The sequence below is a fragment of the Ziziphus jujuba genome, chromosome 11 (genome assembly GCF_031755915.1).
Source record: "Ziziphus jujuba cultivar Dongzao chromosome 11, ASM3175591v1".
Lineage (NCBI taxonomy): Eukaryota > Viridiplantae > Streptophyta > Magnoliopsida > Rosales > Rhamnaceae > Ziziphus > Ziziphus jujuba.
This window is the reverse complement of record NC_083389.1, coordinates 13,446,924-13,465,960: the sequence shown is the minus strand read 5'-3', so window position 1 is coordinate 13,465,960 and position 19,037 is coordinate 13,446,924. Positions and strand designations below refer to the sequence as shown.

General features: G+C 30.7%; 2 protein-coding genes across 2 annotated transcripts; both read left to right on the top strand.

The window, feature by feature from the left end:
• The first annotated feature begins 2,784 nt into the window (after positions 1–2,784).
• Positions 2,785–7,378, top strand: LOC107432550 (uncharacterized). Its single transcript, XM_048465487.2, has 7 exons — positions 2,785–2,951; positions 3,913–4,286; positions 4,461–4,688; positions 4,914–5,268; positions 5,355–5,482; positions 5,671–5,806; positions 6,794–7,378. The coding sequence occupies exons 2-7, from the start codon at positions 3,943–3,945 to the stop codon at positions 7,031–7,033; spliced, it is 1,431 nt and encodes a 476-aa protein (XP_048321444.1). The 5' UTR covers positions 2,785–2,951; positions 3,913–3,942; the 3' UTR covers positions 7,034–7,378.
• Positions 7,379–16,130: 8,752 nt separating this feature from the next.
• LOC107432488 (subtilisin-like protease 3) lies at positions 16,131–18,449 on the top strand. The gene has a single exon (XM_016043632.4). It carries the CDS (start codon positions 16,176–16,178, stop codon positions 18,447–18,449), a length of 2,274 nt encoding a protein of 757 aa, XP_015899118.4. The 5' UTR covers positions 16,131–16,175.
• The last annotated feature ends 588 nt before the right edge of the window (positions 18,450–19,037 follow it).

The following is a 19,037-nucleotide window of genomic DNA, read 5'->3' as shown; positions in this document are numbered from 1 at the left end:
GGTCGAGCGCCACTACCCGTGCCTCAGTTGCACGGGGTTCGAATCAGCTGGGGAATTGGGTATAGGGGAAAAAAAACAAAAAAAAAAGGAATTTGGGTTGGCTACTCAACAAGAATAGTTATTGCCATCTAAACTGTGATCTCAACCATGTCTTAGTTATAGTTAAACTTTATATTATTGAAATTTTATCATTTAAATTTCATTTGTCAGTTTTTATTAATTAATTTTAACAATTAAAGGTTACCATAATTATATTTTTACAGTATTGTTCGATTATAACTATTAATTTATAATTTTAGCTGGGCCTTCAACTATAAAAGTTAGTTAAAAAAACCGATAAAAGTTAATAATGATTTTCCAAAATTATAAAATTTAAATGTAATTTTAGCAAAATTACAAGAATTTAAATGAAATTTGTCCAATACCGTACTAATGTTTCAAAACTCTAGATAAATAAACCATTATAAAGTCATTTTAAAGTATGCAGTAATTTCTAAAAATTAAGTGTTTGAGCAACAATATATGTAATATGATTGATTTATATGTTTTTAATAAAATATACTAAAATAAAAATGAAATTTGAAATGAAATATGCAATAATTTATCATATATATATATTTTTTTCATAAATGTAGGGAAATACAAAAAGATATGTGAAGTTGATAGTTTACGTTGCAAAATAAATCCCCACAGTTTAAGAATCACTTAACCAAAAAAAAGAAAAAAAAAAACTCAAAAGAGAAAAAAAAAAAAAAACTACATTATTAAATTATCATGACATATATATGTGCAACCATACTTAAATCAAGTTTTTAACCTTTGAATCACATTAAGAGCTGGGTTTTACAATTTTATTTATTAATCATAAAATCTCAACTCCTCAATAAAATTTTAATATATTAGTAATTTTATATTTTAAGTTTTAAAATTTTAAATTATAACTTTTAATATAATTTAAAAATTAATAAAAAATATCTAATATTAGAATTATCAGGTGATATGAGTTGACTATGTATGTATATATATTTATATATATATATATATATATACAAAATTTTTGCATGTAGATGATATATAACAGTAAGTGGTATTCTTTAACAAAAAAAAGAGAAAAAGAAAAAAAGAAAGAAACAGTAAGTGCCACATAATATTGATTAAAAAAAAACAAAACGTGCCATATGGTATAATAAACAAAATTAATATTCAATCAAAACAACGTTTAAATTTATCTGTAGGCTTGAGAATACATCTCCAACTCCCTGGTTCAATCAGGTCTAGGTATGTATGAAAATGCCACTGATATTTTAAATTTATAAATACATGAACAACTTAGTGGAAATAGGAAAAATATATGTTCCTTTTTAACATTTTTTTTTAATTATTATACACAATAATTTTGCTATAAATTGAAAACAAGATTAAAATTATTAATCCTCAGCAAAAATGAAGATGAAGAATAATATTCCTCAACCTGGAAAATTTTATTTAACCCAAGACCTATCAATGAATCCAAAAAACTTACGAGATAGGATAGTAGATAGTTTTTGTTCGATATATACACAAATATAATGAGTTAGAATATCTATTGTTTTAGCTACTAAACATTTAAATATTATCATCAATTTAAATTATTAAGAAGTTATTTTTGATATTATTGACGTATTATGAATTATATTTAATAATTTCATGTATCTTAATATTTTTTATTAAATTTATTATATTTTATATTAACAGGCCTTATAATGATTTTATATAGAATAATTTTTAATATTTATGAATTATTTTATTATCACTTGTATTATAATTGTTGTATTTTTATCTTATAATTTATATGTAAAAATTTACATTTTAAGTTATTAAATATTTATATTTTTTCTAATTTTATTGATATTTTTATAAAATTAATCTTTGATATTGGCATTTTTATCCCTGAATCTAGGTAAAATTTTTCATCTTTTTTAGTTTAAACTTTAGAATATACCGTAATCTATAAAAAAATAAATTCAAAAAACATTTAAATAATTAAATTATATATATTTATTTAGGATGAGAGTTTTAAATTTAGTATCATTATTTTATAAAATAGAAATTCAATAATTTTGTCATTAAAAGTTGTCCCAAAAATGCTCACATAAATAAATTTTAACATATATACCAATTAACTAAAGTAATCCCAGCAAAAAGAAAGAGTGCAATGTACAGTAGGGTGCATATTCACATCTTTATACACGTCGTAATTTATTATTACTCGTGATGCAGTAGATTCAAATAATATATTTATTCGATTCAATAATAAAATGGAAATATTACTTTAATGTAAATTTTTTTATACAAAAAAATATAAAAGGAAAAGAAAAATTAATCGGAAAATCCAAAATCATATTGCATTATTCAAAAAAAATAAAAACCCAGCAAAGAAACTTTTAATTACTAATCAATAAGGTACGTTTTTTGTTTTCTTTTGATGGTTAAAATCAGATGGAGACACCTTGAAAATTTATGAAAAAATAAAAAAAATACAAAAAAAAAAAAATCAAGCTAGGGTTCCTATTTTGGGCCATTTTCCTAGTATCCAAAATTAAATTCCATATCCAATAAAAAGGAAAAAAAAAGAAAAAAAGAAAAAAAAAAGGGGAGCATTTCTTTCAATCCAGGTCACTTTCTATGTCATACGTGTCGAACGATCATTGGGTTTGACCTCGTGGCGAAAAAGGCCCACTCGTTATCTGAAAAATGCACGCACTGTCTCTCTCTCTTTTTCATGTTTTGTATTGTATTTCTTAAATCTTAACGTCAAAGCCTGCAAGCCCTTGGTTCCCTTAGTTCTCCTTTTGGAGCTCCGTTCAGATCCAGAGCTCTTCCAAACCCAAAATTTCTCCCAAAAAAAAAAAAAAAGAAAAAAAAAACAAATCTCCGACCTTAGGGTTCTGATTTTCCCGTCATCAAAGCTTGTACGTTTACTTTCTGATCCCGATCCCGATTATTCTTTCTCTGCGATTTCATTGCAGTCGTTTCTCAGATCTGTTCATTTTGTTACTTTTTATTTTTTTTATTTTTATAAATTTGCATGTTTCTCTGTGGACGGATGCATGTGTTTGTATAATTTTGTTTGCATTGCATGCATTTGATTTGTGATGGATTCGAGTTAATCTGACTCTCTATGTGGGATGTGCTTTGTGTTTTTGACTTTTGTTTGGTGCGAAGTTTTTCAATCGTTTTATTAGCTGCGACCTTTGATCTTCTTGTGCCTGAATTTCATGTGGATGTAGATTTGATTTTTTTTTTTTTAATAAAATTTTTATAAATCATCATTTTAAGGAGGAGAATTGGAAACAAATATGGGGGATCTTGGCGATTCCTGTTTAGCAGTTTCAATACTCTAGTAAATTAAATCCTCTTCTAGGTTGTTGAAGCCCAATTTCGTGGACTCTTGAATAAGCACTAAAGATTTAATTTCTAGGAATTTTGCACCAGCCCTGTAACTGCATGGTACTTTTATCCCTTTGTATGATGCGGGAGGTCTTGGTTTATGAAATGTGCATCCCACAATTATGAGAAAATTTTGTGATGGGTCGTGGACACTTTTTTTTTTTTTTTCCCAACAAAACTAAGTTTCTGACATCTTGCAAATTGAAAACTTTAGGTGACAAAATTTTGCAAATTGAAAATCTGAGGTTTGAAATTGTTTTTAGGTAATGTTTTTTATCAAACTTTTCTTTTTATTTATTGGAAGACCGGTTCAAACATAGAAACTGGTTCTGGTTTTTGCTATGAGAAGTCCCTAAACTACATGCATGTTTCAAAATGGAGTTTTTTTCTTGGCTATCTCTAGCTTTCTGCATTAATTCAGTCATATACTGAACCATGGGGTCTGCATGTGTTTGATTCATTTTTCAAAATGGCTGTGTGCAGGTAGGATTAGCTTAGCTTGGACAAAGCAAGATGGGAGGTGGATTTCGGGTGCTTCACTTGGTCAGACCTTTCCTTTCATTTCTACCCGAAGTTCAGAGCGCTGATAGGAAAGTTCCATTCAGGGAGAAGGTCATCTATACCGTTATCTCTCTCTTCATTTTCTTGGTATGCAGTCAGCTACCTCTTTATGGCATACACTCTACAACGGGGGCAGATCCATTCTACTGGATGCGTGTCATCCTTGCTTCAAACCGTGGGACTGTCATGGAGCTTGGAATCACACCAATTGTGACATCTGGACTTGTGATGCAACTCCTTGCAGGATCTAAAATTATTGAAGTGGACAACAATGTTCGTGAGGATCGTGCACTCTTGTATGTATCTTTTGGGACCACATTTTAGTATCACTCTTTGCATACCATTTACGATATATAACAATTTATGAAGCTTGTGCCTTTAATGGAAATTTCTTTTCTAAACATAGTCGGAAAGGGCTCCCTTGCTTCTACTAGCAAGTGTCATATGATGATTTTTGAATTTTCTTCCAGAAATGGAGCACAGAAATTGTTGGGCATATTGATAGCTGTTGGTGAGGCGGTTGCATATGTTCTCTCTGGAATGTATGGAAGTGTTGGCCAACTTGGAGTTGGAAATGCCGTTCTTATCATCATTCAGCTTTGTTTTGCGGGTATCATTGTGATATGCTTAGATGAGCTTCTTCAAAAGGGTTATGGTCTAGGCTCTGGAATTTCTCTTTTCATAGCAACCAATATCTGGTGAGTTTTGTGCTCCATGAATCGTACTAATTTTTTACTTTTGTAGGAGTTTTTTGCATTGTTAGCGATACCGTGTATAATTCAGGTTTTATTTTATTTTATTTTATTTTATTTATTATTTATTATTTTATTTTATTTTATTTTTTTAATTTTATTTTTTGGGGATATTTTCTATTATTTCTTCTTGACTTGGAAAGTATTAAGAGTTTTATCTTTTGTATTCAGTGAAAATATTATCTGGAAGGCGTTTAGTCCCACCACTATTAACAGTGGCCGTGGAGCTGAATTTGAAGGTGCCGTTATTGCTCTGTTTCATCTGCTGATAACTCGAACAGATAAGGTTCGTGCCCTCCGTGAGGCTTTCTACCGGCAAAATCTTCCAAATGTAACAAATCTGTTGGCCACAGTCTTGATCTTCCTGATAGTGATCTACTTCCAAGGGTTCCGTGTGGTTCTGCCTGTGAGGTCAAAGAATGCCCGTGGACAGCAGGGTTCTTATCCTATTAAGCTGTTCTACACCTCCAACATGCCCATTATTCTACAGTCTGCACTTGTATCCAATCTCTACTTCATCTCCCAGGTAATGTTTTTTATGCATTTGTCTGGATGTGTTGGAGTCAACTTTTGTGCTTTACCTTTTTAACCATTTTTATTGTGCATTTACAGTTGCTGTACAGGAGATACAGTGGAAATTTTCTTGTGAATCTCTTGGGTAAATGGAAGGAATCTGAATATTCAGGTGGTCAATTCATTCCTGTCGGTGGTCTGGCTTACTATATCACTGCTCCTTCAAGGTAATTAGAAGTTTTCTCCTCTTTTTGAGGTTGGCTCTGAAAAATCGAAGTTTTCATTGATATTGGTATTATTTCTTGTCTGATTGGTTATGCATGGTAGCTGGTATTATCTTTTATCTGATCCTTGCCTCATTGTTTTCCTACCCATTTAATTGAAACTTTACTTTTTTGACTATTCAATTTTGCAGCTTAGCTGATATGGCAGCCAATCCCTTCCATGCTTTGTTCTATCTTGTATTTATGTTGTCTGCATGTGCACTATTCTCAAAAACATGGATTGAAGTTTCTGGGTCATCTGCAAGAGATGTTGCAAAGCAGCTCAAGGTATTTACTACAACTGAATTTTAGTTATATTATATCTTTTGCAACTTAGATAAACAACTTACTCTCTCTGGATGGAAGCAGTTTACTGCATGCTTGATAATTGCCTTGTGTGTCTCATGCTTTGCATGCATCTCCTTGGATTCCACTTAGTAGACTTGTCTCATATGCACCATTATTTTTTTTTTTTATTTCTTTTTTTTTTGGTGAAGTTTGGTGGTGTAACTAAAATTTGATTTATTGATTCCTAAAGTTTTACTGAAAAATGTTATTTAAACCAAATATATGCGATTTACAGTTGTACTGACATTTTCTTTATTGCAATATTGGAAATTGAAGCCATTTCATAGTTTCTTTATCCTCCAAAAAACTGAAGTTATGCTATTCACGCATGAATGCTGATGTTGGTCTGACCCTAAATTGAAGCCATTTGATACTTCTGATCCCTCAAAAATGAAGTTATGTAATTGTTCACACTAGTAATTTGTATCTAATGGTTATATGAAAAGAAATTGAGTTGGTTTGTCTTGTTTACTTCAATGTTTCTTGTGCTTATCCTTTAGTTCTCTCGTCTTTGGTTGTGTGATACTGTTGTTGCTACTCTGTGTTCGTCTTAATTATGTTTTCTTCCTCCTTCTAATTAGTACTTCTCCTCAGAAGTGTAGCATGTGCACAGCATCTAGTTTTATGGTCTGATTAGCTTGAAGTTCAAGAATTCTATACTTAAACGGTTGACACCAGGACATGCCCTCAAATGGCAGTCTATTCTTTGCCTTTTTCTTTGGTCTCTGAATCTCGTAACATCTGTTTCTTTGCGTATATTGGAACTTTAACTTTAACGCAAAAACACAAGAGGCATAATATGTACTCTATTAATGGAAATGTCATGTTATTTGTTTTAATTGTTTTTATTTTACATAAAAACGCATAAAAAAATGCATATTATTTCATTATGATATTTCGTTACATATTGCTTTTGCTAATACGCAGGAACAACAAATGGTGATGCCTGGACACCGTGAGTCTAACTTGCAGAAAGAACTGAACCGCTACATCCCTACAGCTGCTGCATTTGGAGGCATGTGCATTGGTGCACTTACAGTGTTGGCAGATTTCATGGGAGCAATTGGTTCAGGAACTGGAATTTTGCTTGCTGTCACAATTATTTATCAATACTTCGAGACATTCGAGAAAGAAAGAGCGAGCGAGCTTGGCTTCTTCGGTTTTTAATCTTATTAGACATCATGGTTTAAACATGCAATAGCTCCCTGACAATTTTTGGTGTAATGAGAGACGTAAGTTGGTCCAATTTAACACCAAGGGCTTCAAGCTCAAAGATTAGGGTAGTTTGTTATTACTGTCTTTATGAGAATTCGGATAATTTTTGATATTTTTGAACATATTGCTGTTTTTTTTTTTTTTTTCTCCTTTCTCCCTTCTGTTTATTTTTCCCTCTCTGATTTTAATTTTTAAATTACGTCTGGATCTATGTAACGTTCTAGATACTGTGAAGAAGGCAGAAGTTTAAAAGGAATAGACTAGTACTTTCCCATTCTCGGTTTGGGATTTTGGGTTTGTAACTGTTTTTATTTGTAGTCACAAAATTCGTAGTTGGATGAAAAAGTCTGCTGAAAGTAGAATCCTACGCCTAATTGGATTTGGCCTCGGATTCTCTTTTCACTGAAGACCACATTTTCATTCTTCTACATGTTCTCCATATTTTCTCTGTCATTGTCTGGTCAATGGCTGTGAATGTAAGAGTTCACGGAAACTTAACCAAGTTGTATTCTAACATTAAGATCGACTTCCATTTGAAACGGAGCATTAAAAAGCAGCTCCGAACCGACGATGGAGTCATGGTTTCGGTTTCTGAATATTCTGTAGCTTATGAAAAGCCAGCTTCAGTGGTTATTATTTTTTATTATTTATATCAAAAATCAATAATATTTTTATAAATATTTTCATATTTTAAACTATTAACATTTTGATTGATACTCGAACTTTGATTTACGATTTTGAAGATGACACTGATATATGTACTATCTGTTAAAAATAATTAATTAGTAATTTTAGGACTACTGGAAGCCTTCTTGTTTTAAAGTAAGGTAACTTTTAGACATCTCTAGAACCTGATGTTGGATAAAAGTAGAAATCTCTATTACCGTACACTTGGTCATCAAGTAAAGGCCGAGGTCGCAGTCGAATTGATAACTGCCATGCTTCTTTATTTATCTCTATTCATATTCGAATGTGATAAACAACAATACCAATAATTATCAAAATTCCTATTCAAGTTTGAATGTGACATATAGCAATGTCGATAATTACTAAAAAAAATAAAAAAAATTAATATTTGTCGCAGTAAAGAAATTGTCAGTAGGTGTTTTCTAGAAAGCTAAAATTTAGCCACAAAATGTATGTCGGTTGTATCTAGTCAACTAAACCACTAAATGCCAAAGTAGAAGTAAATCATTGCTCCTTCCAATTTCACTCTCTGTTCGCCTTTTATAAAAATACCCTTTATGTAAATTTATCCTAGATTAATTTTAAAACCATATAAAGGGAAGTAAAAATACTATTATTTTATATTAGCAATAGCATTTTAAAAAAAATGCTATAATTAAATGACATTTGTTGCAATGCCTCCTTCACTATCAGACATATATCCAATCTTCCATTTAAAATGAGCTTTCGCTTGTAACCAATTATTCAAGAATTTTGGTAGTAGAGCCTTATGCTAAAATAGCTTGCTCTAATCCTTCCTTATTTTCAGTCATCTATTTTTGGAGTTTACTGTAATTACTTATTTTCCTTTCATCTCATGCAATTTTTAATCTCCATATTTTACTTTGGATGAAAAACTTTCATCAATCTTCACAAGAAGTTGTCGATAACCTGTTTACAAAATCGGTGCAATTATTATTTGAGTATCAAATGTTTTTTTGTTCTTGTTTAACAGACATGAATAACATATTTGATTTTCTTTCAGCTTTTTAGAACAGTAATTTCATATATTTTTTTAATGTTTTTATAGCAATAATCTATTTTATAAATGATTAGAGATTTTGCATTTAATGCATCTGAAATGATAATCTTTTTGACTCATATCCATATCTTTTGCAAATAATGCATTAAATTTTTTGTTCATTCTTGTTCTTTTTCTATTATCCATATAAATAAAATTTGTGAGGGATGTATCTATGGAAAAAAAAAAAATATACATATATATATACAGATTGTCATTTTTTAAAAATGTTTGGAGAGCAAATGTAGAGTTGGTATATTTTCATATTGTGGACCAACTCAAATTTCATCATTGAATGGAGAAAAAAATATTTCCTTTTATTTGTTAATGACTATAAATGAATGATGAAGATATATATTTTTAAAGAAAAGTCAAAAGTTTATTCGATCTTCCAGCAACTTAAAGCACTTGTAGAAAAGCATATTGGTAAATCACTAGAGACATTCTGAATAAATTGTGGTGGAGAACTCATCTATAAACCCTTAAAGGATTATTACAAGAAAAACAAAATTCAAAGACAACTCACCGGTTGTCATATTCTACAGCAAAATGGAGTAGTGAAATGTAAAAATATACCAATTGCAAAAATAACAGAAGCACTTTAAAGGAGAAATGCTTTCTAAACAACTATTGGATGGAAGCATCCAACACTTCTATCTACATCTAGAATAGATCTACTACAAAAGTTATGAATAAAACTCCATATGAAACATGGTACAAATGAAGGTTTTAGTACAATTTTTAAGAGTATTTGGATACATAGTTTATGTATATGTTCCTTCACAATACAAGAAAAATTTCAGGAAAAAGGAAAAAAAAAATATATATATTCATTAGTTGTAGTAGTAAGTAAAAAGGTTACCGATTATGTAATCTAAAAACAAATAAATTGGTAACTTATAAAAATGTTATCTTTGACAAATCTGTAAATGGAGTTGAGCAAACACTCGTCAAATCCTTAGTCAGTCTACGACTCAACTCTAAGCACAAGGTATCAAGAAGTTTCAAGCACATTCCAAATAGTGGATATATTTTTGGATGATGGATTACCACCAAGAAGGTATGCTTAGTCAAAGAAATTTACGAATCTATTAACATGGCATTTTCATTTTAAAATTTTGAAGAAGCTGCAAAGAAAGATATTCGGATTAAAGAAATGAAGAAATTGCAAATCATTGAAGAAAACAATAAATAGGATTTTCATTGAAGAAAACAATAAATAGGATTTGATTTATATACCTGAAGGCAAATACGTTATTGGCTCAAAAAGGTTTACAAAACCAAATACAAAAAATATGGAACAATTTAGAATACAAAGCACAGCTAGTTGACAAAAGTTATTTACAATGTCAAGAATTAACTTCAACATGACATTTGCACCAATTGCTTGAATGAAAACTGCTAGAATTGTTTTAACATCAACTACCCAAATGAAGGTGCCAGATTATCAATTTGATATCAAATCTGCCTTTTTAAATGGCAAACTCAAAGATGAAGTATATGAGGAGTAATCTTTGGATTACAAAAAAGAAAACAAAGTTGCGTGGTTAAAAATGGATTATATGGACCAAAGCAAGCACCACAGTCTGGAACAACAAAATTGATTTATATTTTTGACAAAATGTATTTCAACGGAGTTTAAGCAAGCCTTTCTTATTTGTCAAAAGAGAATGTATGCAAGATATTCTCATTGTATGCTTGTATATGTTGATGATTAGATTTATACGGGTACTAGCCAAAAAATGGTGGAAGAATTTAAAAAAGTACAATGATGATAAATCTTGACTTGATGAAATATTTTTTTAGCATTTAAGTTCAACAAGAACAAAGAGAAATATTTATTTCTCAAGAAGAATATTTAGATGATCATCTTAAACAGTTTCGCATGAATGATTGCAAATAAGTGTCTATGCTAATGGCATTAAATTAGAAATTGGGAAGGACTATGTTGTAGAGAAACTTGATACAAAATATACAAAACTCTAGTTGAATGCTTGATTTATCTAATAAATACTAGACCAGATATTATTTTTGGTGTACATTACATTTCTGTATTCATACATGGACCATATAAAAATCACTAGATTTTAACAAAGAAAATTCTTCACTATCTACAAAGTATCAAAAAGTTTGGAATTAAATATGCAAAAAAAGCAAACATGCTCATTAGATACACAAATAGTGATTGGGTAGGCTCAATAGATGACCACAAAAACACCTTTGGATATTTATTTTGCTTAGGACAAAGGCAATTTCCTAGTCATTAAAAAAGCAAAGGATCATTGCATTATTTGCAGTAGAAGTAAAATATATATCAGTTACATATGCAACATATAAAGCAGTTGATTCAGAAAGATTTTATCAAATATACAATACGAAGAAACTGCTTCAAAAATTATCAAATGCGACAATATATTTGCAATTGCAAATGATAAAAAATCCAATATTCCAAAGATGGACAAAGCACATTAATTTTTACACCACTTCTTCATTTATTTGATCGAAAAAGAAGAATCCAATTTGAATTCATCACTACAAATGAGCAACTAGCTGATAAGCTTACAAAATCGGCAACAACAGAAAAATTTGAAGATTTCAAAACCTTTCTTAAAATTAAAAATTAAGAGGAGTGTTAAAAATAATTAATTAATAATATTAGGAGACCATTGAAATACTTTGTTGTCTTGAAGTAACTTGTAGACATCACTGAAACTTGAGGTTAGATAAAAACAGAAATCTCTAGAAACCAATACTTTGTCGTTAAGTAAATATTTGTGGCTCTAAAGATATTATCAGTAGGTGTTTTCTAGAAAGCTAAAAATTAGTGACAAGATGCAAGTCTGCAGTGCCTAGATCTTTCATGGTGACGAACCATTTGATGTCTACATACAGGCTTGAACACTAAGGCAAACGAAGCCATTAAGTGCAATAGTATAAGTAAATCATGACTTTTCCCAATTACACTTTCGGTCCATCTGTCCTTCTTTCATAAAAATACCCTTTATTTAAATTTAGCCTTCTTCACTTCACTATCAGTTTCAATACTCAAGCCCCCATTTAAAATAATCTTCCGCTTGTTACCAATTACTGTACTTATTTTCGATTTGTACCACAACATCCAGTTGCATAGAGGCAGATCATATTCAGGCACTCCTTTCTCTGCATTAAATATTTCAACATAACAAATTCAAGGAAACAAAATAATTACACAAGGGCATTAATTAGTGGTGTCCTAAACAGACACTAAGAGCATATCTTCAGCAGCTTTATCTTGTTGCTCTGCTTGGTGCTGCTACTTCGTTAGTAATTTGGTGGACATGTTGAAGTTTCCCTTATTGTTTTTCATGGCAGCTTGTGATTGGCTAGCTAGAGAGGTGAGAATAAAGATCAAGAAAGTGAGCAGAAGCTAAAACCCTAAAAAGGAAGCAAGAGCTTAAGACCTACTAGATTAATTAAAAAGTAGTATTTGGGCACGCGAATAAATGGCATGGGTGAACTTTGTTTCATGATATATATATTTTGATTTAAAAATATTTTAAAAAATAAAATAAATAATTTTTTTATGAAATATAGTTTTTAAAATGAAATGAGATTTTTATCACTAATTACATAAAAATAAAATCACAACCATAAAAACAGAAGATTTTAATGCCACAAAGCAACGTCTTCCTCCAACATTGAAGCAAATCCGTCAGTCCTCTGTGCCGTGTAGCAACAATTGGAGTGTATAGAAAAGTTAATTGTAGCTAGGAAAGGAATATAGGAAAGCGTAAATTTGTAATTCCATTATATTGTAAGTCCATAATCTGTCAATCTGTAGACATAAATATTACGAAAGCACAATTATACATTTTAATTGTAATGTTGTAATTTCACATTCTAGTCTATTAGCATTGATTTTATAGCTATTTTTTTTTAATAATTTTAAATGTAGTAAAATATGCACAAAATTTATTTATTAAACAATACATTTTAAAATATTATTGATTAATATATTAATATAATTTATGAATAAGTAAATAAAAAATAAATTAATTAAATATTACTTCATTAGTAAATAATTTTTTTGAAAGTCATTTATTAAATAAATTGGTGATATTTTGACAACCTTTAACACTATTATTTTTTTGATAAATATATATATTTATGGTTTGATAATTACTAGAAACACAAAATGAAATGGAAACCATACAAAACAACAAAATCAAAATATCTTGGTTACACTAAAAAATAAAAATAAAAGCAAAAATGTATTAGGTGCGTAAAATATCAATATTGCAATACGAAGATTTGAATAAAATTAAATTAGTGTGTGAATAGGTTCCATCCTACAAGTTTGAACTTTTAGTGAAAATGGTACTTAACATGGTACTTTGTGGGCCGGATGATGAAGTAAGCCATGGATTCAGAATGTGCGGATGTATCCCACACGTCAAGGTGTTCGAACAAAGTGCTTCCCAAGTTGACAATCACTTCTAGTGCTTTTTTACCAAAAGAATTATTAAAAAAAAAAAAAAAATCACAAAATAACTATCTGAAATATTTCTGGTAAATTTTGAAGTGTTACTGAAGGGGAAAAAAAAAATCATTGTTTTCTTAAAATTAGCATCATAACCTTTTAACATGATAACTAGCACTTCCTAAAACACCAATAATTACTTTGCAAAATGGAAATCGTGCTTCAAGTTTAGCGGGATTAGTGAGACCCCTCTACTTAAGACACCTTGATTTCGCAACCTTACCATTTTCTTTTACACTCGGATATTTTGACCATATACTTTTCAGCATGCTGAGTTCCACTTCCAACAGTTCAAATCGCTAACTCATAATTATGATCAACAAAATTGCAATGAGCTCAGTCGCCCTGGAAGACTAATAAGCAAATAATCACATCAGAGAAATTTGAATCCCAACAAAAGTAAATAATTAAAAATAACACTAAACTTCCACTAACAGGTTATATTCAAGTGGATTTGATTTTTTTTTTTTCCCAATCAAATTACCCATAATTACTATTCTAAATAAAGAAGAGATGTGTTTCAAATTCATAAGGTTATAATAATATGAGTGTAAATGAATAAAATTCTCATCACCTCTATACAAAGAATCAAATCCTACATCTCGAGGATAAATCTATTTTCATTCATTCGCAAGTATATATATATATATATATATATATATATATATATGCATATATAAACATGCTATAGGAAGACTGATAAGCAAATAATTACATCAAAGAAATTTGAATCCCAAGAAAAATAAATAATTAAAACTAACACTAAACTTCCAGCTAATAGGTTATATTCAAGTGGATTTTTTTTCTTTTCCCACTTGCCATAATTACTATTCTAAATAAAGAAGAGATGTGTTTCAAATTCACAACGTTATAATAATATGAGTGTAAAATGAATAAAATTCTCATCACCTCTATACAAAGAATCAAATCCTACATCTCGATGATAAATCTGTTTTCATTCATTCGTAAGTATATATATATATATATATATATATATATGCATAAACATGCTATAGTAGATGAACAATGCCTTGTTTTTAAAAAGATAGATGCATAAATAAATTTACAGATTTATGTTTCTAAGGATAAACATTTAGGGGGTGTATTCAATTTAAAATTTAAAAGAATTTAAAAATATTTAAAAATTTAGAGATATCTGATTGAAATTTTAAAGGAATCTATATAAATTTAATTATATTCAATTCAAATTTTAATAAATTTTATAAAAGTCCATTAAAATATAGGTGTATTCAATTATAATTTTATAAAATTCTTTTAAAATCTATAGGTATTCAAAAGGTCATTAATTTTAAAAGATTTTAAAAAATATTGAATTTTAATATATTTGAAAGGATTTTAAAATAAAATTGTGAAGAAAATTGTAAATACGAAATCCAATCTTCACTTCAAGATTTCATTGGATTTTTATAAATGTTTTATGAACTCTATAAGATTTCATAACAATCCATCAAATCTTTTAAAGTTTATAACTCATTTTAAATCCATTAAATTTTAAATTGAATACACCTTTTAAATTTTTCTTATATTTTTAGACATCCTCACAGCTAATCGTCCTCTTCAGCAAAATGAAATATTATATATATATATATATATATCATTTTGATTTTTCAAAACAAAATCTTTCTGCTACACTGATGATCATAAAACAATCAAATCTACATGTAAGGCTGGAATGACAGCTCAAAGTTAAATGTAGAACCCCTTCAAGCCAATACGGGAAACAAAGTTATATGGATATGTTAATCTTTTCTTTTATTTTCTTCAAGAAAAAGAAAAAAAGAAAGACAGAACATTTCATTTCACTGAAAGAAAACAGAAATAAGAACAAAAACCAAAGAAGTGCAAAAATTAGAAAAACGCCTACTTTCAACTAGCCATATATCTAATTAAATAACGACAACAATCCTCCAAACAAAAATTTAGCTAGCATCAGAAAATTAATTAGAATATAAATCCGACTTCCCATTATAACTTAATATAGTATCTAATTTGTCATGATAAGCAGTCTGGTTTATATTCCTTGAAACCATGCACCCAATTAAACAAGATATCTTCCTAGAAAAAAGAAAAAGAAAAAAAAGCAGCGTTCAAATGCTATACAATTACATATATATATATATATATATATATATATATATATATATTTATATGTAATTGTATAGCCTTGACAAACCACTTGTTCCATTTCTCAAACGAAGCAAAGTTCAAAGCAAAACCAAGATCCATAAGCTCAATCATTTATACATATGAAGTAGCTGTTAATTAATTATATATCCTAAGAATTCCCAGCAACCAACCCCAGAAAGCTGTCTCTCTCTTTTATACGTACGTAAAATTACTAAATATATATATATATATATATCTTTTAAAAATCTCTTCAACAATCTTATGATCTTTGTAAGCCAAATACTACGTAAATTTTTAATGAATAACCAAAAAATGATAAAATATTTAGCCCACTATCCAGTATATGTATAGCTCCACCGAATAAAGATAATGCTTTGGTTATGATGAGATAAACAGCCACACCACAATGTTTTGATGAGACAAGGAAAACAATGATTCATCATATGTGCCTTCCATTATTTTTTGTTTATTTTGTTTATGAATTCATATTGTAGTATATACATTTCCTTTTTATCCAAGCAATCATAATCTAAATTCCCTTCTAGGGTTCTAGCAGCTACTACTCCATCATATATATATATATATATATATATGTGTGTGTGTGTGTGTATGTTGTGAGCTTGAAACACATGATAGAACAATTAAAGCACTTGCGTGCATGTTCATCAAGTTCTTAAAAGATGTTGAAAATTACCATATTTTTCCTTCAACTACTTTTCCTTCGTAATTGTTCATTACAAGCAACGGCTGATGAAGGATTACAAGAGCAAAGCAACTATCAAACTTTCATCGTTTTCACCAAGAAGCCAGCGGCTGGAGTTTCGTTGCAGAATTGGTATCAAACGTTTTTAACATCAACAGCAACTATAGCCACAAACTCAAACCAACAGCCTCAAATACTCTACGCATATAGAAATGTGGTCGCTGGTTTTGCAGCAAGATTGACAGCAGACCAAGTGAAAGCCATGGAAGAAATGGAAGGCTTTCTTTCTGCTCAACCTGAAAGGATATTCCCTTTACATACTACTCATACTCCCAACTTCTTGGGTTTAACCATAAACCGAGGATTGGGATTTTGGAAGGATGATTCAAATTATGGCAAGGGTGTGATAATTGGCGTTGTGGACACTGGAGCTTTTCCTGATCATCCTTCGTTTAGCGACGATGGTGTTCCTCCTCCACCGGCTAAATGGAAAGGCAAATGTGAATTCAAAAAGACAGAGTGTAATAACAAGCTAATTGGGGCAAGAGGTTTACGAAGTTCCAATACATCTGAGCCACCATATGACAAGGAAGGCCATGGAAGCCACACAGCAAGCACAGCTGCTGGAAACTTTGTGAAAGGAGCCAATGTGTTTGGAAATGCTCAAGGCACAGCAGTTGGCATTGCTCCTCATGCTCATTTGGCCATTTACAAAGCTTGTGCCGAGAGAAGTTGTAAAGAGACTGACATTTTGGCTGCAATTGATGCTGCTGTTGAAGATGGTGTGGATGTTCTGTCCATCTCCTTGGGCGATGGCAAAGTCCAGCAAACACCTTTCTATAAAGATACAATCGGATTGGCTGCGTTCACCTCAATCCAAAAGGGAATTTTTGTAAGCTGTTCAGCAGGGAATGCAGGTCCTGAATATAAAACTTTATCCAATGAAGCTCCTTGGCTTCTAACTGTTGGAGCAAGCACCATTGACAGAACCATAAAAGCAACTGCAAAGCTTGGAAATGGAGCGGAATTTGATGGCGAATCACTTTTCCAACCTAAAACTTTCAATCCCAAATTGATACCTCTTGTCTATCCTGGTTCGAAGTGGAACATATCTGCTGCTCTTTGCGACAGGGGATCTTTGAGCAACACCGATGTGAAAGGGAAAATAGTGTTGTGCGAGAGAGGTGGGATGATACCAAGAATTGCAAAAGGAGAAGAAGTGAAAAATGCAGGTGGTGTTGCTATGATTCTCATGAACGAAAAGCGTGATGGTTATAGCATCTTGGCGGACCCTCATATTCTTCCTGCAACTCATGTGAGTTATGAATCCGGATTGAAGATCAAGGCCTATATAAATTCGACCCGAGATCCAAAAGCAACAATCTTATTCAAAGGAACTGTGATAGGAAAATCAACCATTGCTCCATCAGTGGCTTCCATATCATCAAGAGGCCCAAGCAAGGCAAGTCCTGGAATCTTGAAACCGGACATTATTGGTCCCGGAGTCAGCATCCTCGCTGCGTGGCCTGTTTCAGTGGATCACACTCACAGTAACATTTCCACAATGAGAAAATCGACATTCAACATGGATACAGGAACTTCAATGTCTTGCCCTCATCTAAGCGGCGTTGCCGCTTTGCTCAAGAGTTCTCACCCAGACTGGTCACCTGCAGCCATTAAATCAGCCATCATGACCACCGCTGACGCAGTCAACAATGTCGGCAAGCCTATTGTTGATGAAACATCTTTCCCAGCAGATGTCTTCGCCGTCGGTGCAGGCCATGTGAACCCTTATAAAGCAAATGATCCTGGGCTTGTTTATGATAGTGAGCCGGATGATTACATTCCTTATCTTTGTGGATTGAACTACACAGACAAAGAGGTAGAGATCATTGTACATCGCTCAGTTAAGTGTTCTGAAGTGAAAATCATAGCGGAGGCACAGCTGAATTATCCTTCATTTTCTGTGCTATTGAGGTCTAAGAGTGTGAGTTTGACGAGGACTGTGACAAATGTTGGAGAGGCTAAATCAACTTACACTTTGGAGAAGTCTGTGCCTCCAGGAATAGGCATCATTGTAAAACCAGAAAAGCTAGTATTCAGTAAGGTTAACCAGAAGGCTACGTACACAGTGAAGCTTATCCCGCAAAGTGGTGCCAGGAAGTCTGGTCGAGTGTTTGCTCAAGGGTTTTTGAAATGGGTCTCCGATAAATATTCGGTTAGAAGCCCATTATCTGTTACATTTGTGTGAAATTGGGCCACTTTATCTCAGAGTAAAAACTACACTATCTAGTATATGTTTCTACGTCTGTTTCCTTTAATTTTGTGCAAAACAGCATAAAGTGGAATAACATTATGCATATATATTATAAAAAAATGATGTTTAAATTTTGAAAATTTCAATGATTTTGACCCTTATTTAATAATTAAACACAAAAAATAAAATTATGAATATTAACTAATAATTAAAAAAAGTTTAGATAAAAAGATAAAATTTATTATTTAGTCTATTATAAATTTAACCCATATTGATCAAATAAAAATATATTTATATTCTGGAAAAACTTGTACACAACGGTGGCGCTGTGTCATCGTTTACCGCTTCTATTAATCATATGCTGTATCAAGTCAATCATTTATAGTGATGTGCAATATTATATAATAATGAAATAAAGTATATTAATTTTATAAAATATTTATTGAATATCCATTTATGAGAGGTCCATTTTGCTATATTATCTTATCAAAATGTTTAGATAAAATAATTGATATTTGAGTTATGTGTTTTAAAATATAATTATTAAAAATTATCATTGGTCCCAAATATTTCATTTTTAAC